This window comes from Ochotona curzoniae, unplaced genomic scaffold (genome assembly GCF_017591425.1).
Source record: "Ochotona curzoniae isolate NIBS_2020 unplaced genomic scaffold, NIBS_Ocur_1.0 scaffold_2453, whole genome shotgun sequence".
NCBI lineage: Eukaryota > Metazoa > Chordata > Mammalia > Lagomorpha > Ochotonidae > Ochotona > Ochotona curzoniae.
Window position 1 is genome coordinate 30,284,016 of NW_024467094.1, and position 19,715 is coordinate 30,303,730.

Genomic DNA, 19,715 nt, shown 5'->3' on the forward strand with positions numbered 1-19,715 from the left:
CGTATGAAAGCGAAGCAAGTGTTGGGCTCTCCCCTTCCCAGATAATGGGAGGAGCCCGGGCCTGCTGCGTTCTTTCCTTTCGCCTCCTCGGCCGCAGCCATGAGGTGAGCGCTCGCGCGGCTCCGGTCTGGGCCGAGCCGGGCTTGGGAGGCGGACGGCGGACTCGGCGCCGCGGCCGCCGGGGGAGGAGATGGCGGAGAGCCGCCCGCAATGCGGCCGGCCTCGGAGCGCGGGGTGGATCGAGGCCCTGGCTGCGAGAACGTGGCGCGGGGTAGGCCGGTGGCGTTGCGGGCGCTCGGGACCCGGAAGGGCCGGCGCAGCGCCGTGTGGTCCGCGGGCGGCCGGGGGACCGGGCAGTGTCGGGGACCGGGCATGGCCTCCGTGCGGCCCGGGAGCGGCCGGGAGACCGGCCATGGGCCTCCTTGGGGCCTCGAGAGCGGTCGGGGCACCGGCCATGGCCTCCTTGGGGCCTGCTACGGCAGGGTGTTCCGAGGCGAACCGTAGCTTCTCCGTAATTGGTCGCTGGTTTCCAAAATCGATAAAGCTGACTGGCTGTAGTTTGTTAATGAGCTAAGACGAGAATGTGAGGGGGGGAAAAAAGCATTTTTGCTTTTCAAAGTAACTTGAGGTTAGAGAAGTGAGGGGATGTTCGGACCACTTGCACTGGCTCGAACTTGATATATAGAAGACGGTTGTTAATGGAAAGGCGCGGGGTGAGGGGACCGGTGTTGCATCCCGCACGGTTTTAGTTCTCGCCCTGGAAGACTTCAGAGGGCAGGGATGGCCAGCCGCAGTCCTCCGGGCTGATGGCATCTGCCGTGTGTCCCCCCAGTATGCTCAGGCTTCAGAAGAGGCTCGCCTCCAGCGTTCTCCGCTGCGGCAAGAAGAAGGTCTGGTTGGACCCCAATGAGACCAACGAGATCGCTAATGCCAACTCCCGTGAGTCCTTCCTCTCCCTTCGTGTCAGATGAGGGGTTACTTTGTACTGAATGCTCGGGAATCTGGGAGTCGCAGAAGTAAGGCCATGGGGGAGGGAGAGCTTTTGCTTCTGGTCATCCACATCACAGCACGGAAGTATTATTAATTTGTATATCTCAAGTGGATATTGGGGGGGGGGCTAAAGAATGGTAGTCCAACAACAGGGAATTTCAAAGTAGACCTGGCCATGAGGGGTGAGGAATTGCGGTGACTCCTGACATCTTGTTTTGTTTTAATGCAAGGGACTGGCATTGTGGTACAGTGGGTAAAGGTGCCACTTTTTATGTGCTAGGCCTCAGAGAAACATTTTTAAAGGCATGAGATAACCAGTAGTTCTCTTTTAGATTTTTGATTTAAGTTTATTTGTAAAGAAGAGCAAGTTTGGCCCGGTACAGTTAGCCCAGTGACTAAATCCTTACTGCTGGGATCCCATGACTGCCGATTTGTCTCAGGTGCTCCAGTTTCCATCCAGCTCACTGCTTGTGTCCTGAGAAAGCAGTAGAGGATGGTCTAAAGTCTTGGGACCTTGCAGCTGCTTGGGAGACCCAAAGGAAGCTCTTGACCTCTAGCTTCGGATTGGCTTAGCTCCGGCCTTTATAGCCACTTGAGTGAACCAGCAGATGGAAGATCTGTCTCCTCTGTGCATCTGCCTTTCCAATAAAAGCAAATAAGAAAAGGAAAGAGATTGATCTGCTGGTTTTCTTCCCAAATACCCACAGCACCTAGGGCTGGATCATGCCAAATCCAGGGACCCACAACTTGAGCAGTCACCTCCCAAAGTACCCATTAACTGGAGTGTAGATTGGAAATGTGGCTTGAGACCTGGACTGGGCACTCTGCTGTGGAATGTGGGTGTCCCACATGGCTGTCCCATAGCGCCTGCTTCCCTACCACTATGTTTATTTAGTCTATTGATTGGGCAGCAAGTGTGGCTGGCCTGCAGCCAGCTGACCAGGTGCATCACGTCTTACAGGCCAGCAGATCCGGAAGCTGATTAAGGATGGGCTGATTATCCGCAAACCAGTGACCGTCCACTCCCGGGCTCGGTGCCGGAAGAACACCCTGGCACGCAGGAAAGGAAGGCACATGGGCATAGGTGAGTGGGGTCTTCCTGTTTTCTCCAAGGCCCAATACTTGTGCTTTGTGCCTGGATGCAAATTGGGAATTTGGCAGTGATGTTTGGCTTGGAATTGCCTGAGTCCATACAATGTGCCAAGGAATCTGAATACTTATTTGGGGGAAACCGAGAACAGAATGGGGTGGCTCCGGTAACTGACTTGGAGCTTGGAGTGCTCCTGTGGGCCTGGGTAGGGGCTCATGGCTGATTCTGCTGCAGGGAAGCGTAAGGGTACAGCTAACGCTCGCATGCCGGAGAAAGTGACCTGGATGAGGAGGATGCGGATCCTGCGCCGCCTGCTCAGGAGATACCGGGAGTCCAAGAAGATTGACCGCCACATGTATGTGCACTCTTGGCTTTGTCCTGAGATCCAGGACATGCTGGGGGGCTTGTCCTCCAGAGCCAGCTCCCTGGCCTCACATATGGAGCCATTCTAAGAAAACTTTCCTATTCTAGTCCTTTTTCCCCATGATCATTCAAACTAGCTTACCAGCTGAACTTTGTTGCAGGCTTAGGGACAGTCCCAGCAGCATTGGGGGAATAGGAGGCGATGCTGCAGCTCAGCCGCCATGGTTGGGAGCAGCCTGTAGGGCCTGCCCATCACTCACCAGGACTCCTCGCCCCCGCAGGTACCACAGCCTGTACCTGAAGGTGAAGGGAAACGTGTTCAAAAATAAGCGGATCCTCATGGAACACATCCACAAGCTGAAGGCCGACAAGGCCCGCAAGAAGCTCCTGGCTGACCAGGCCGAGGCCCGCAGGTCTAAGACCAAGGAAGCCCGCAAGCGCCGGGAAGAGCGCCTGCAGGCCAAGAAGGAGGAGATCATCAAGACCCTGTCCAAGGAGGAGGAGACCAAGAAGTAAAGCACCCCCTTGTGTGTGTGTGTACATAGCGGCCTCGGTGAGGGCTGTGGGTCAGCCACCAAAATAAAGCATGTCCTTGTCTGCTTGCCTCTGCTTCCTGGAACCCTTCTGGCTGCCGGGGGCTGGGGCTCGGAGTTCCATGGCTGGGCACACATGGAGAAGGTTCTGGGGCCCATGGAGAGCAGGGGCATGTTTGTGCTGTGTCAGAGCTGTCCTTCCAGCTTGGCAAAGGGGGTGGCAGAGTCTGCTGCCCAGGGCCCCTCAGTGCTGAGCTGCACAGCAGGCCTTGAGTGATGTCCAGCAAGTGGTCTCAGCCATTAGTTGGGGTGTAGAGTAGTGATGTGCACTTAGAACATATTGATTGGGAAGCAGAGATTTCCCATGGAGTGGTGGATTTCCACAAGTGGCCATGGAAACTTCACCAGCTCTTCCATAGGGTGCAGGGCTTCCCCAGGCATGTTAGCTGCGAGCCTGAACAGCAAGGACTGAACCTACTCTCAAGTGGCCCACAGACAGCAGCACACACAATACAGCTTTGCCCAATTTTAAGATTTATTAGGGGCCATTCCAGTGGCTCAGTAGTGCTCAACAAGCCTTCACCTGCAAGTGCCCTGTGGACCCCGGTATCTGTCCTGGCTGCTCTCTACTTCCATCCAGATCCTTGCTTGTAGTAGGGGAAGGTCCAAAGCCTTGGGCCCTACCCCTCATTAGAAACCCCAAGAAGGCTCCTGGTTTTTGATCAGCTTCAGCCTCCCTGCCAGCTTTGGGCATAAAACCTCTGGGTAAAGTTTCTCCAGCCCGATGCCATGTCCCAGGCAGCTGGGCACTGTTGGAACTTCCTTATACCCATTTCCAGCTTAGCCAGCCAGTACCAGCAGAGGACACATCCTATTTATGGCTCAGACCCAGCTTACCAGAAGGGACAGTTAGTGTTTAGCCAGGTAGCGGGAGGAGCATGGAGATTTTTAAGGTATTGGAAAGTAAATTATTCAGAGCGGAGGAGAGACAAGAGGATCTGCAACAGCCAGAATTGTGCCAAAGATCCAGGAACTTCCAGGTCTCCCACACGGGTGCAGGGTCCCAAGGCTTTGGGCTGTCCTCCAGTGCTTTCCCAGGCCACAAACAGGGAGCTGGATGGGAACCAGGAAGTGGGCCTCCAGGATTAGAACCAGTGCTCAAATGGGATCCTGGTTTTCAAAGCAAGGACTTGAGCTGCTAGGCCACCATGCTGGGCTCACTTTTTTTTTTTTCCTTAAAAGATTTACTTTTATTGGAAAGTCAGATATATAGACGGAGGAAAGAGGAAGATCTGTTCAACGATTTACTCTAGTGGCCGCAATGACGAGCTGTGCCAATCCAACCCAGGAACCCAGAACCTCTTCTGGATATCCCATGTAGGTGCAGAGTCCTAAGGCTTTGGGCTGTCCTTGACTGCTTTCCCAGGTCACAAGCAGGGCCCATATGCATATGGTGAGGACAAGGCAAGGACCTTGGCCACTAGGCTACTGTGCTGTGCCAATCGTTTGTCTCCTAAATTGCTGTTTCAAATCTAAATCTTTAAAAGATTTTTATTTGAAAGTGATGGAGAGGGCCCTGCATGGTGACCTAGTGGCAGTAGGTAAATCAGTCCTTATCCAATTCTGGACAGGGTGGGAGGTGGGTGGCAGAAGGCAGGGGAGCCCACACTCGGACCCATACCCATGTATATCAGAGCTTGGGTGAGTGGGGCTCCTGGAGTGAGCGGCCTCGGTGAGCTTTCACCGTGGGGAACTGAGGCTGGAAAGGGAAAGGACCACGGCCAGGCTGGCTGCTTTGTGCATGGGAGGCGTCTTTGCCTGGCCTGGGCAAGGGAGGCAGTGTCCTGGAGACCACCCTGCTTCAGTTCTGGTGAAGCAGAGGAACAGGGATGGAAGGAAATGCTCCCAGGCCACAGCACGGTGGAGCTGGTTCCCACCCTGGACCAGGAGGTGGCGCTTTTCTCAAAAGTGGCTGCAAATGGGGACTGGCTTCCCTGGGTTGTGGCGACTTGATTGGTTGGCTTGTTGTTGGTTAGTTTTTATTTTAGGGAGTATGTAAGCGGAGGGATGGATTATAGAGTGAGAGCTACCTCTGGGGAAGCTGTGAGTGGTTGCTTCCTGAACCTCACCGCAGACCTGGAGGCTACCTCTCCATCTTGGGCCTTCCACCCTTCCCAGGTTGCCACTGGATTTCCCCCAGATCCTGGAGCTTTGTGCAATACTGAAAGATGGCATCCTGTCTCCCAAGAGCCTACACTGTGCCCCAGCATGTAATTCTCCACCCTCTGTCAGGAGCTCCCTGAGCAAGCCCTGCTCGGGGCGTTTGAGAGTGGGAACCTGAGGTCCCAGGGGCTGGTGATTTCCCAGTCTCAGCCTAGTCTGAACACTCCCCACACCCTGTCTGTGGTCCCAGGGGATGGGGAGATGGTTCTGAGGGGGCACTCTGGGTCCAGCAGCCAGTAGAGCGGCCAGCTTCCAGCAGGTGTTGTCTTGGGCTCCTGGGCAGCATGGTGAGTGAGGGCTGGGGCTGGAAGCACAAGTGCCCACCATGTGCTCCACAGCAGGTCTAGCCTGTCCTGGGTAGTCAGGGATGAGGAAGAAGGGCCCTTGGGGTGGCACTAGCCAGGGAGTGGGGTTGAACAGAGGGCACTCACAGCCTGTGACCCTTTGGCCTTGCTTCTCCAAGGCCCTCCCCTCTTCTTCCAAGACCACAGGCAACTAAACTGCGTCCCACAAGGCACCGACCAGTGGAGCTCAGGCCAGTGGAGCTCAGGCTGAGGTGGGGGAAGGAGAAAGGGCAAATGTAGGTCAGAACAACAGAGCCAAATGGTGGGGCGCACGGCTAGTGGCAGCTTCCAGCACAGCCTCTGCCCTAGCTGGTGGTGTCGCTGGAACAGACCCAGAGTGGGCATCCAGGAGGGCAGAGGCCAAAGTAGAAATGCCAGCTGCTACCAGCCTCTAGGCTGCGAGTGTGCTGTTAGCAGCTGAGCCACCAGAGGGGGGAATAAAAGCTGTATGTGCAACAGTGCGGCAAAGGGGCCGGGGGAGGAGGTCCAGGCCAGCTGCTGGCTGGTGGCAGACGCGAGTGGGTGTGCAGGAGGCTTGGCTGCAAGGCTCAGTATCTGATAAGGTAGAGACGGGATTCCTGCATCCCTGCATCCCTGCTGAGGCATGGCGGGACCCAGGGCAAGGGAGGGGAAGAGCTGAAAGGAGAGGAAACCCGATGTGGTCTCAGCTTCCCCATATGAAAAAGAGCAAGGTTATGGGGCAGGATGGCACAGTGGGCTAAACTGCTGCTTGGGACATCAGCAGTTTGTCTTCTGAGTGCCTGATGCCTAGGTTCAAGTTCTACTTCATCCTGACCTTGTGTTCATGTGCACCCTGGGAGGCGGCAGAGGGCTCTGCCACCCACGTGGGAGACCTACCTAGGCTTTCTGACTTTAGCCTGCCTCAGCCCCAGCTGTTGCTAGCTTTTGGGAAATGAACTTTTTGCCTTTCAAATAAATACAATTAAACTTTGTAAGGTACTTGTGGGGACACTTCTGAAAAAACGTTCATGGAAAAACAGAATTGCAAAAGATACCTAAGGGGCTGACACTGTGGCAGTCACCACCTGCATTGCCAGCATTCCATATGGGCACGAGTTCGAGTCCCAGATGCTCAACTTCTGATCCTGCTTTATGCTTATGGAGGATGGCCCAAGTGCTTGAGTTACTGCTCCCCATGCAGGAGATCCAGGTAAAGCTCCTGGCTCCTGGCTTCAGCCTGGTTCAGCCCTGGCTGTGGCAGCCACCTGGGGTTGAACCAGTGGTTGGAAGATCTCTAATTGTGATTTTCTAAATAAATAAACTTTTAAAAATAAAAAGATAATTTAAAAATGGAGGGGGCAGGATAATTCGGGATGACCTTGGAAAAGACAGTGTTAGGAGCACTGTCTCAGTGTCTGTAACAGAGAGTCCCTCCGCTCACTGAGGATTAACTAAGGCTTGGCCGGATCACTGGGCAGGGTGCAGCAGGCATGCCTGGTCTTTCCTTATAAACTTGTGCTTCAGGGGTGACCCCTTCTTCAGCTACTGAGTACCCCAAGAAGGAGGACTCCCTTCCTCCACCTGCTCCTCCCACGGTTCTCCTTGGGTGACCTGACCCCAAGATCTGGTCCTATCTGGCCGCCCTTGCTTAGCGGTGGGGGGCGAGGGTCCCTGTCAGGAGGAGCAGGGTGAGTGGACGCACCTGCTTCCCCGCAGCGCCCTGGCACCCCCGCAGCCTGAGCTCCGGGCTCCCGCCCGCTCCCGCAGCCTATAAATAGCCGGGACGTGTTCGTTGACGATGACGCGGCTGGGTGGCTGGGAAGGCAGCAGCTCTGCTGGAGCGGGTGGGCGGCGGGCGTCGCCAAGGGAGGGGAGCACGCCGCCGGCCTCTCGTGCCCAGCTCCTGGCGACGGATGACGCTGAGTCATCACAGGAGGGCTCCAGCGTCCGCTACTGTCCCCGCCGCCAACGTGTCCGTCTTGGCGACCCGAGCTTTGTTGACCCTGGCTGGGTACTGAACCCTCTGGGATCTCAGGCACAGCGGGTCGCAGAGGGCACCTCAGACCCGGCGGGCACAGGTGCACTGCTGTCCCGACTGCGGCCGCGCTTCTGCCTTCCTCCCTCCCCTGCAGCAGGTGTTCCCACCTCGGTTGTCCGGTTGTCCGCGGGTCCGCCGCCGTCTCAGGCGGCCTGGGTGGGAGAATTCGCCCTGTCACTGGGAGAAGTCCCCCTGCCCTGTCACGTGAGCACCTGCGCCAGCCCTCCCCACTCAGAGACCAGCATTCTCCCCGCCAGCTCAATGTCACGCACCATGCCCACCCTCCTAACCCCATCCCCTGCACTCCCTGCCTTGTCCACCCCAATCAAACACACAGAGCAGACAGGCTGGGACAAGAAACGTTTCATTAGGGGTCTGGGAGCCAGGCAATGCCCCAGGAGACCCGTCATGCAGCGTCATGTACAGTGGGCATCGGCCCGCCCCTGGGATAGTGCTGAGGAGGGCCTATGGCAGCAAACAGGGCAGTGTGGCTTGAGTCCCCTCTGCAGGGGAGGAGTGGGGAAGGGGCTGTTGGGAAGGAAGATCTGTGCCCCAATCCCCCCGCCCCTCTCCCACCGCATGGGAGCATGTGATTGTGCCCAGGATGGGGGTGGCATTCGCTGGCACGACCAAGGGCACAGAAGAGGCTCTGAGCTGGGAGTGAGGGGCTTTGGCACCAGAGAAAAAGCAGCCTGTGAGGGTAGAGTCCTCACTCTGGGTGAACACCCCACCCCAGAGGGGCCCCACTTTCTTGGTGACCAGAGCATCCTACCTTGCTTGTCTGTCTCCCGCCCTCTCTTCCCTGAGGGCTCCGTGTCCCTGCCAGGGTGGTGCTGGGGCAGGTGATACAACCAGAACAAGGATTGTGGGAACAGCAGCCCTGCCCGTGCAGAGTCCAGAGGGGGTGAGACAGGGGACCCTGAGCCTGCCAATCCTGACTGCTGGGGGCTCTGGGAGTGCCAGGGGCCAGAGGGCTGGCACTGCCTCCTTCTCAGGTGGGCTTCTGTGTCTGGACTGCTCGTGGGTGTCTTTTGCCAGCGCACAGGGAAAGTGACTTGAGGGGGCAGTCTCAGATCCGCCACACCCCTCCCCAGACCTCAGCCCTCTCCTCAATCAGCCCAAGGTTCAAAAAATGGGAGAGATTCCTGCAGAACTTTCCTGAGAATTGATGGAGCCACAGGAGGTGGACAGGAGGTGGGGTACAGGCAGGGTGCGGCATGATTTGGACTCAGGACATTCCCCTGGCCCTGGATCCCCACCCAGCCCCCTCCCCAAACATTAGGGGGAGGAGAGCAGAGAGACACAGGCAGGCCCTTCTCCCAGGCCCGCACTGGCAAAGGGGCAGACGTGTATGCAGAGGCTCTGTGGTCAGAGGGGGGTGTTGGGCATGCAGAGGTGGTGTGGGCAGCATTGGGGGCTTTCTGGAAAGGGCAGCAGGAAGTTTTCCAGGAACCCTCCCCAGGGCTGGAGTCCAATGTGGTACAGGAAACTGGGCCACGTGAGTACCAGGGCCCCTCCTTCCTGCAGCTGTCTCATTGTTCCCCACTTTCTCTCCCACCTCAAATCCCTCTTAGGGTAGACACCCCACCCAAGACAACCCCTTCCTCAAATGTGGACGGCCCCTAAGCCATGGTGTGTGGCACCTGCGAGGGGACAGAGGAGAGTGAGTGCAGGGGAGGAGGCCTCCCCCCTACCCAGCCAGGGCCAGGTCTAGATGGGAGGGGGATGAGCACAGGTTCTCTCAGTTCATCTCAGATCTCGGTCAAGGCGTCGGCTGGCACCAGGCCCCGCTTCTTGCCACTGCTGACGCGGATGAAGCCGTCAGCATCCTTGCTCCTGCCCACACCCACACAGATCTAAGGGGAGGGACACAGAGCTCAAGTTTGACCCTGTTTGCAAGCCCCCAGGAGACTGGCCCCAGATGATGGGAGGGGAAGGGGGGACAGGGTCAGATGTAGCAAGAGCCTCTAGCTGGTGGAACAGGTGCAGATCTCGCAAGGATAGGGGACAGCAGCAGTGGCCAGCAGGCAGCACTCAGGCCTGACCTTGCTCCCATACCTCCCCCACCCCCTTCCCCATTTCACGCCTGAGCTCTCCAGGCAGAGAAGCACTCCAATCCCAACCAGCTGGCTGGCCCCGGGCTCTGCCTGCCCCGCCTTCCCATCACTCTACCCTGCTGCCAGGCTGCCAGCCTCAGTCCCCGCCCCTGCCCCACTCCAGAGCCCAGGCCCTCACCTGGTTCTCCTTGAGACTCATGTAACCCTGCTCCTTGCCCCCTGAGAAGGGCTGGCAGCAGCGCCAAACGTTCTCACCCGGCCGCACCCGCTGCACAAAATTGGCTGGGAAGAAGCCAACCCGATCGCCGACCTTGCCCTAAGGGTGACATCTTGGCCTTTAGTGCCGCTGGCTGCTTCCCCACCCTCTCTCCAGACCCACTTCCCACTCAGAGTGTAGACCACCCTTCTCCAGCGCTCTGGATCAGTGGCTTTGGGGCCAGGATGGGGCAGGAAGTGGGTAGAGGGGCAAAATAGAGACAAAGAGGGACAGAGCCCAGAGCTAGGCCCAAGGGTTATCCTGGGCTCTGCCAGGACCTGCTGTGGGGGGTGGGAGGTCTTTGCAGTCTGGCAGGGAGCTGGGCTGTGCCCACGCAGGGTGAGGGCAGCTGTGGAATCTGCCAGGGTTCCTCCATTCCCCACCCCCCCAACTCACCTTCCACCAGTCCTCATTGGAGTCATCTACCAGCATGATCCGGTCTCCGGGCCTGGGGAGGAAAGCTGGACTGGCACATGATGTAGGCCCCGATCTCCCAAGGATTAACTCCACAGCTTAGCTTGTTTCTCAAGGTGTAACAGGATGGGCAATCTTGGCCTGATACATTTAGCCCCTGGCTTGACTGCAAGTTCCCTCTTCCCTGCTTCCCCTTTTTTAAGATGCCCTGGAGGAGCTTAGGTGACCCTTGAGCATTGGGAAAATACTGGGAGGAGCCAAGCAGACTATAAAAGATGTGGATTGACTTGGAATAAATGGCATTCTCTTTACAAGAATGACCCACTGTGTGTTGTCTGTTCAGGGTATGCAGCGACATAGGCGTTGCCGACAACATGGGATAGGGGAACCTGTGTCCTCGGGGGGACCCTACAGCCCCTGTCACCTGGACACCCTGTATGTGCCCGCCCCCAAGTCTTGGAGACACTGTGAGAGGCGCTGCTCCCCAGGACAGCCACAGTGTGGGTTGGAAGGAGATTAGGCATTAGCATGGAACCTCCACCCACGCTTGGCAGCCCCTGCCTGGGCTCTGCGCCTCAAGAGCCCCCCCACCCAGTGTACAGACCACCATCAGGGGTGCAGAGGACTCACTGCAGGGCCAGGTCATTGCTTTCCTGGGGCAGAAACTTGTAGAGTGCGACGTAGGAGTACATGGGCCCCACATCCTTCCGCACGGAGGGTCTGGGGGCCTGGTGGGCAAGCTCCGGGTCAGTGACGTGTGAGCCACACCCCTGAGCATGTCAACACCCACCCTGGCAGGGGATGCCCACTCTGTTCCAGTCCATGTAAACAGCGCTGATCCCTGCTTCCTCACCTGCTGTCCGGGACTCCTCTCCTCCGCTCCTGACCCTTCACTCTCAGCTGGGGCTGTGAAGACTGCAGAGGCCAGAGCAAGGCAGAGGTGAAGCATCAGGAGGCAACATCCTCCACACTCCCTCCTCCTTTCCCATTCCCAGTTCCCCCACGCTGCTCACTGCTGTCGCCAGGTCCCTCCTCTGAGCTGCGGATGCTGCCCTCTCCGTCCTCAGCCAACTCATCCCGCTCACTCTAGCAACAGAGAAGTGAGATGGCTCAAATCCTGCCCTCAGGCTGGCCATTCCTGTCCACCAAGGCTCCTCTTTGGGGCACAGCCCCCAACCCAACCCTGTCCCCCATACCAGACTCCTTGTGGGGGACTCAGAGGTGCTGCTGAAACTGGAGCGATTCATCAGGGCCAGGGAGGTGCCGTAGCGCAGAGTCTCATAGACGGGGTCCACCACCTTCCCGCTGGCCCCTGCCAAGTGTGCACTCTCAAGCCCTGCTTAGGCCCTGGAGCTCTCAGGTCCTGCGTGCCCACTTGGAGCCCCCAGGGGCTGTGGCAGCCCTGCCTGCCCCCAGCCAGCAGGGAGCTCCGGAACGCCATCTCCCTTAGCCCAAAAGTGGACGCCGAGGCCTTATGACTCCCTCCTGCCCTCCAAGCACCAGCCACCTCATCCTTCCTTCAACTCCTACCATTTCCTGCCTCAGGCCTTCCTCTGCCCATATGACTACCCCTCCAGTCCCTCCATGGCTAGCTCCTGGTCCCGGGCTGAGGACAGCCTGTATTTGGGACTCTGTTCACTGTCTTTGTCCTCTAAGGCTCTCATCCCAGTGGCGACTGGTGGACGATTCACTTGATCCTCATTTGGCATCTTATGTGGCTGTGAAATTCAGCTGTGTCTCCATGGCCAGCACAGTGCCTGGCAGAGTGGCTGCTTAGTACTGTGCTGGCTGGAGGGCAGGAGAGTGTAGAAACAAGCGAATGAACAAATGAATTGCAGGAGCATCCAAGGACAGAAAGGGGTAACGAGGACTGGGTGACACAGGTGCCCATCTGGGGACTGTGTGGGTTTCCGATCATGCACGGTGGCAGCAGGGTCAATTGGGATTGGGGTGCTCACCAGTGGGTGGAGACTCTCTGCTTGTGGCACAGACTGGAAGCGGCTGGTGCACCAGGAGGGGGGAGCTGAAGTTGCGGCGGAAGGAAGTAGACTGTGGCAAGAAGGGGCACCGGAAGGTCACAGCTCATCCAGAACTTGGACATTCCCAAACCTACGGGAGCAGCCCATGGGAGGAAGCAGGGGCGTCCTACACCCAAAGCCAGTGGGTGCCGCCCACTCCCCCTCTCACCGTCTTGCCTGGGCATGGCTGGCGGGAGATCTCCTCAGAGCACCACAGGTGCACACTGACTTTGCAAGTTTTGCATCGTAAACCCTGCTTGGAGTTTCCTGGCGAGAATCGGAGTTCAGCAAAGGGTTGGCAAGAGCGGATATCTGCATCTGCCCACAGGCAGATAGGGCATGGCAAGGGCAAGGGCTGGGCCTTCTCCCGCTAGCATTTGGGGTCCAGAACCTATACCTCCTGCAACTGATGTTCTGTGTACAGGTGGGAAGTGATGGTGGAAGGGGAAGGGGATGAAAAGGCACAGGGCCACAAGGGGGCGCACACCCAACCCCAGAAGGGGGAGAGAAACAAGAAGTCCTGAATTCCCTTCCAGGTGGCATTGATCCCACCACCACGGGGCACCTACCCACGATGAGCTGACGACATAGTTCGCACGGGCTGGCTCTTTTAAAGCTGTGTTCCTGGAAGCTGTGCAGCCTCACTGCCTTGAGAGATGCCAGAGGCCGCAGCCCGGGGCACGGGGAGGGGGCCGACCTAGACAGGCCCTGGTCTGCAGATGTGGAGGGTGGGGACGGAGGGGGCAAGGGGGTCGGGGGTGTCAGCAGCACCTCAGTCGGGCACTTGAGCTCCGAGCCTGAGCGGAGGAAGAAGTTCTCCACACTCTTGCTTCGGAGGATGGTCTTGAGAGAGAGCGAGCGCTTGAATCGCTGGAGCTGTGAGAAGAGGAGGAGGAAGGGGGCTGTGGTGGGCTGGTCCAAGGCGGGCTTCCCCTCAGGCTGTCTCCCTGACAGCGTCGGCTGGGTTGAGGGAGTCAGAGGAAATGCTAATAGCTGGGTTCCCCAGAGCAGATGCCTACAGGAGCCAGAAATAGAAAGGCATTCTGCCTCCAGAGGCAGGTAGTTCAGAGTGGTGGGGATTGCGGCTGATTTGGACAGCAGGGCAAGTCTAGGAGGCCAGTCCATAGGGCCATCCAATGTGGCCAGGATGCCCAACACTCCAAAAGAAATCTAGACTTTTATGTGAAGTTGGAAAGAAACGAAGTTTGTTAAACTAATTTATTTATTTGAAGGGCAGAGAGAGATTTCCCATCCTCTGGTTCATTCCCCAAGTGGTTGCAATTGTCAGGGTGGAACAGGCTGAAGTCAGGCAGGAGCTTGATCCAGGTGTTCTGTGTGGGCGACAGAGGCCAAAGCACTTGGGCCATCTGCTGCTGCTGTCCCAGGTGCATTAGCAGGAGCTGGATGGGAAATGGAGCAGCCAGGACTGGAACCGGTACCCATACGGAGTGCCAGCATTGCAGATGCCAGCTTAACCCTTCTGTGCCACAAAAGGTTCTTTTTTTTTTTTCCCATTTTTCCCCCATAATAGTAGTACGCTAGTTTTCCTGCACCTTGCTTTTCGCACTTAACAGTAAATCTTGGAAATCACTCTGCAACAGCACATAAAGTGTTTCATTATTCTTTTTTATGGCTACACGGTGTTTCATTGATGGGTGTACTGTTTACTCAGTAATAGAAATATATATTTAAAACTCTCTGGGGAGGCTGGTGTTGTGGCACAGTGGGTAAAGTGGTGGCCTTTGATACTGGCATCCCATACGGACACTAGCTCATGTCCTTGCTGCTCTACTTCTGATCCAGCCTTCTGCTAACGGACTGAGAAAAACTGCAGAAGATGATTTCAAGTGTTGGGGCTCCTGCTGCCTGGAAGATTTGACAGAGAGAAGGAAAGGCAAAGAGAACATTCTTCCTCCCACTGGTTCACTCCCCAAATGCCACAATGGCCAGAGTTGAGCTGATCCAAAGCCAAAGAGCCAAGGAAATTTTTCTGGGTCTCCCATGTAGAAGCAGGGTCCCAAGTATTTGAATCATTCTCTACTGCTTTCCCAGGCCAGAAATAGGGAGCTGGATAGGAAATGAAGCAGCTGGGACATGAACCGGTGCCCATATGGGATGCTGGCACTTGTAGGCAGAGGATTAGCCCCCAAATAGCCAAGTCTTAAAAAAAAAGAAACAAAACTTTTTGGGAACCAAGCAAGACACACTACTTTTCAGTTTGCTACTGGGAGCTCCACTTCACATCCAGCTCCTTGCTAAAGTATCTGGGAAAAGAAGCAGAAATATTCACTGAGTGTTTGGGCCCCTGTGCCCGAGTGGGAGACCTGGATGGAATTCCTGACAGCTTGTCCCTGTTGCTATCTTTTGGGGGAGTGAATGCAAGATCTCTCTCTCCTCTGTCTTTTCATCTCTGGCACTCTGTCTTTCAAACAAATCTTTGAAATAAAATGCCTCCTAGTCCAGTTTTTACAATCACATCCACTCCACAGCCCAGACTCAGTTCCTGCTCTGCTGACCCCAGTCTTCTGCTCAGGCCCCTAGCTCATTTTGCCTCTCCAGTCTCCGTCCACACAACTGCCCAGGAGGTGATCACTGACCTGGTAATGCCAAAGGCCCTCACCCCAGTTGACGGACTCTCTGCCCACACTGGCAGAGCATCCCTCCAGCTTTGGCCTTCGACCTGCAACCCAGATTCTATGTTCCTGAACTTCCTGGTACTTTTATGCTTTGGAATTTGGGATGTGCAGTCCTCAATACCTGCTTTGCCCCCAGGACACACTTTCTCTCCTGGTGCCCATAGCTCCCAGGCCCTGCTTCCCTTCCATGCCATTTCAGCTCCATTCAGCTTACTAATGTCACAGGTTTTTTTGCTTGCCCAGGATACTGTAGGTATCTGGTAGGGGGCAGGTACAGTCCCTTCAAATCTCCACATAGGGTCCCATTACATAGCAGGTGCTCAGCTAACATAGCTCCATTGAATTAATGAGCAAAGGCCCACGTGCTAGAGTACAGGGGCCCCCTGCACTGAGGTTGCCCACACAAGCACCCTGACTCAGGCCCCACAGGAGCTCTGGGCACCTCTCTACCCACAGCCTCCCTTTCTCCTTCACTGGGAGCAATTTACCCCTGCTCACTCCTTCCAGCAGCGATAGAAAGAGAGAGCAAAGACCTGGCTCTGGGCAGAGAGAGAGGCTTGGCCAGGACTCGCAGCTGGCATGCTGGGCACTCTGTGTGCCATGGCTGCCTGCCTGGCAGCCGTGCCAAAAGGGTGGATGCAGCAGCCCCTCTAACCTTAGGGAAGCCAGCAGGCAGCAGGACAGAGGAGTGAGCAGGCAGGGGGCTGTTTGGGAACAAGACAGGCCCTGCCATGCCAGCTGGGAGCCACAGCCCAGGGGTCTGGCACTGCTGAACTGCTTGCTCAGCTCCCTTCCATGCCAGCTTCCTGGATAGCACTGTGAGTTTGCATGTCTGTGAGAAGCAAGCCCCATGGCTGGGCATTGCCATAGAGGGAGAGGAACAATTCTAATATAGAGCAGCCAGAACTTGAACTGATGCCCTTATGGGATGCTGGTGCCACAGGCAGAGACTTAATCTTCTATGGCAAGGTGCCTGTCTTTCTAGAAAAGAAAATTATTTGTTTATTTGAAAGTTTGAGTTATAAAGAGAGGAGAGGGAGAGCTCTTCTATTCTCTGGTTCACTTCCCCGAATGGCCAAAATAACCAGAGCTGAGCCTGGTTGAACCCAGGAGTCTGGGCAGGGACCCAAGCACTGGAGCCATCTCCTGCTACCCTTCCAAGCACATCAGCAGGGAGCTGGATGGGAAGTAGAGCAGCCAGGATGTGAACCAGTGCCCACTTGGGATGCTCTCTTGCCCTGGTCACATACCTCCTGAGCAGCCCCTCTCACCAGCGGAAGCAACCTTCCCATGGGACAGCCATTCCATCTGAGCCATCATGGCAGATGGCAAGTGTTTCTCCAGACAGGACTGAAACCTGCTCCCACCCCTTGCCTCTGCCTCAAGCTTCTTTACACCCCAAGACCTCAGTCACGTGCTAGGCTCCCATTTCCCTGGTCATCCCAGGAGGACAAGATGGCCCAGCTCTGAACTCAGCAGCCTTTGGGTTCCTGGGTCTGCCCTAGGCTCAGAGCCAAAGCCGCCTGCACAGACTTCAGGATTGGAACGTTCCCTGGCTCTGGTCCTGACTGCCACCACAATGCCCTGGCTCCTTGTTCCAGGAGGACAGATAAGGTAGATGGAATGATACATCATACCTTGGAGCTGGCAGGACTGGGGCACTGTGCCCAATATCCTGTCTCTGGCCTGACTATCAAACCCCATTGTTGGCTTGGCCAGTCCTGTCATGCCTACTCAAGGGCTCCTGGTTCCTGAAGAGGCTCTTTCTTCCTCTCCCTACCAGTCATCTTTGTCACTGGCCCACCCCCAGGGTCCAGTCCTGAACAGGGCTGGAAGAGGCCATGGACCTTGGCAAGCTAGCCTGTAGCCCCGTTGCCTCTTAGGACAAAAAGCTACTAGGGCAGTTGGTAGTCGGTGGCGGCACCAGCTGATTCAGATGATGTGGTGGGGTTCTCTTGGGGTAGCACCAAAGTGGGTGATGAGCAGGTACCATTGGTAGAATGGGGTAGGGATCCAGGGATGGAGGGTCAAGCATAAATGTGGGTACAGGCTAAGCCCAGCCTTGGAGAAAGCGGGGCTGCCAAGAAATGCCCAGGGGGTTCAGGCCAGTGCTGTGGTGTAGCAAGTAAAGTTGCTGTGACACCAGCATTCTATGTAGGAGCTGGTTTGAGTCTTGGCAGCTCTACTTCTGATTCAGCTTCCTGCTAATATCTCTGGGAAAGCAGAGGATTGTTCAAGTGTTTGGGTCCCTGTACCTGTGTGGGAGACCTGAAGAAACTCTTGGCTTCAGAGGAAGTTAGTTAGTTAGTTAGTTAGTTAGTTAGTTAGTTAGTTAGTTATCCTGGAGACACCAAGCACTGCTGAGGAGCCCTGGATTGTCAGCCTCGCTGCCCACAGGCATGTCAGGTCTCTCCTGCAGCGCCCCCAGTTCCCTGGCCTGGCCAGGTTGAGGTGGGGAGGGGTGGTGGAGGAGGCTGTCCCTGAGCCCTGGGTTCTCTCTCCTGCCACTCTACCCTGAGCCCTTCACCCAGGCAGGGCACAGGGGCCGGGCCAGGTGTGCAGGCTGTCTCCTCCACAGCTCCTCGTCTAGCCATGGTCCCCCCAGTGACATTGGCAGATCCTTGGCCTGGGAGGAGGGAGAAGGAAGGAGAAGCCGGCTGGCCAGGCGGTGGCCTCCCCAGCCCACCAGCTCAGCTTGCAGCATGCTTCACTGCTGAGCCAGCTCCGGTTTGCCCTGCTCAGTGCTGCTGCCCAGGGACCTGGTACCCACGTACCTCACAGGGTGAGGCCCGGGGCTCCTGGGAAGGAAGCATGGGAAGGGGCGCAGGAGGTTGGGCGCTGGCTCAGGGTGGGACCCTCTGCCTCAGCTGTCACAGATGCTCCAGGCAACCTTTTCCTCTCCTTCCCATCCCACAAAAGCCTGGAGAGGGCGAACTCCAGAGTCTGAGCCTTCAGAATCTCATTTACAGGAGGGGGCAGGAGAAGGTCAAGGGTGCATCTGGAGACCCACGGAGCTTCCAGAGATGCCTCAGCCAGACTCCACTCCTGCCTTACCCAGCTACCCTCTTAATGACCTTGACCTTGAATGAATCTCATAGCCTGAGGGGTGGTCAAGATGGGGGAATAAGGAGAAGGCCAGGGGGGAGTGCTACATAAGAGCCAGGGGTTCCTGGAAATCTCAAGGCCCCATCACCCTGGTCCTAACACCTCCACCCCAGATCCGTGTAGCAGCATCAGGCCCCCCAACAACACGCCCTGGTGCAGGGGAGCAGGGAGCAGCCTCCGGCCTGAAGATAGGGGAGGGGACGCGGAGTGCTCCCCTTCTCCCCACCCGCAGACCCGCTCAGCTGGTTCCCGGCACAACTTCCTGCGGGTCAGGCTCCAGCACCTAGAACTTGGGCAGGGAACAGACAGATTGGGCCGTGGTTGAATGTGAGCAGCGGTGGAGGCTGGAGCTGGGCTCCGCCTGCTTTCACCAGGGAGTAATTTATTCCCTGTGACGCTGGAGTAACAATCATACATAATTAGGGATAATTATGACATTCATTAATTACGACGACTTCTTCCTTGGCTCTCCCCAACCCCACCCCCATCTCTCCCCCCATCTCGTCCCGCTCCGGGGTGGGGGTGGGGTTGCCTGTCGCCTGCCCAACCCGCAGCGGCACCCGGGTCCCCACCCGCGCCCGACGGCCCGCGCTGCCGCAGCCCCAGCGCCGACTCCCAAGCTGTGCACCCCCCCGGCCACCAGCGCACGTCCCCGGGCCCGACCGCGTTGGGAGGCGTGTGGGGAATGCAGCGTTGCAGCGGGTCCGAGAGGGACACGCAGACACCGAGCGACAGGCGAAGCGAGAGCGCGAAGCGCACAGCGACGCCCAGACCCAGCAGACGCGCGGTGGAGACGCCTGAGGGCGCGGGGCGCGGGGCGCGTCCGCACGCACACCGGGATAGACACTGGCCCGCAGCACCCGCGCTGCGCTGCTTCCCTCTAACAAAGCCGTCTTACAACCCTCTCCGCGGGTGGTGGCCGCGCGTCCGCTCTCCGCGCTGCAGGAGCATCTGCCCTAAGGGCTCCGTGGTCATTTGCTACCGCAGGGTGCGCGGCGCCCGGCCGTGGGGGTCCCAAGGGACCCGCTCCCGCGACCCCAGACGCTCGAGGCCACTGTGGCCCCAAGAGCAGGAGGACAGGCGCTCGGGCCGGAGACGCCCCCCTTCAAGCGTCCATAGCCAGGCTTCAGACCCCCGACTTACCTTGGTTTCTTGGAGGGCAGGGACGGTCCCTGGGGGGGTGTGGGTGGCCGCGTCATCCGGCTCGTTCTCCTTCTCGCTCATTTCGGTCATGGTGGGGGGCGAGGCCGAGGGAGGGCGCCGACACCCGACGGCAGACCCGCCAGGGCCCGGGCCGGCCAGCGGGCGACGGGCGTCCCCGCTGGGCTGGGGAGCCTTTCTCCAGACACTGCCCCCCAGGAGCCCCGGGAGAAACCCTCCGGGGCCAGGCAGACCCCCGCCGCCGGGCGCAGGAGGAGAAAGTTGCGGGGTTGGCACTGAGCCGCGGGAGCCGGACGAGCCCGGGCGTGGGTTCCGAGGGTCTGCAGAGGATGCAGCTGGCCGCGCGGGGAGGAGGGACGCGGGGACGCGGGGATGAGCCGAGGGAGGGAGCCCCGGAGCTGCCCGCGGCCGGCCGGCTCCGCGGTCCTCTGCGCCCGCCCCCCATGCCCTCCCCCGCCCCGCGCCGGCCCCAGCCCCGCACCCGGCGGCCCCTCCGCCCAGTCCTCGCCTCCTAACTTTGATTTAG

At 57.7% G+C, this 19,715-nt stretch overlaps 2 protein-coding genes across 2 annotated transcripts; one reads left to right on the forward strand and one right to left on the reverse strand.

Moving 5' to 3' along the window:
- On the forward strand, window positions 1-3,040 carry RPL19 (ribosomal protein L19). Its single transcript, XM_041001035.1, has 5 exons — window positions 1-104; window positions 833-939; window positions 1,952-2,074; window positions 2,315-2,435; window positions 2,725-3,040. The coding sequence occupies exons 1-5, from the start codon at window positions 100-102 to the stop codon at window positions 2,957-2,959; spliced, it is 591 nt and encodes a 196-aa protein (XP_040856969.1). The 5' UTR covers window positions 1-99; the 3' UTR covers window positions 2,960-3,040.
- A 6,253-nt stretch (window positions 3,041-9,293) lies between these two features.
- Window positions 9,294-19,261, reverse strand: STAC2 (SH3 and cysteine rich domain 2). Its single transcript, XM_041001446.1, has 11 exons — window positions 19,172-19,261; window positions 12,857-13,163; window positions 12,457-12,554; window positions 12,228-12,318; window positions 11,466-11,581; window positions 11,274-11,355; window positions 11,123-11,184; window positions 10,900-10,997; window positions 10,252-10,303; window positions 9,778-9,915; window positions 9,294-9,398 (listed from the first exon to the last, which is right to left on the reverse strand). Exons 1-11 carry the CDS (start codon window positions 19,259-19,261, stop codon window positions 9,294-9,296), a joined length of 1,239 nt encoding a protein of 412 aa, XP_040857380.1.
- Between the last annotated feature and the right edge of the window lie 454 nt (window positions 19,262-19,715).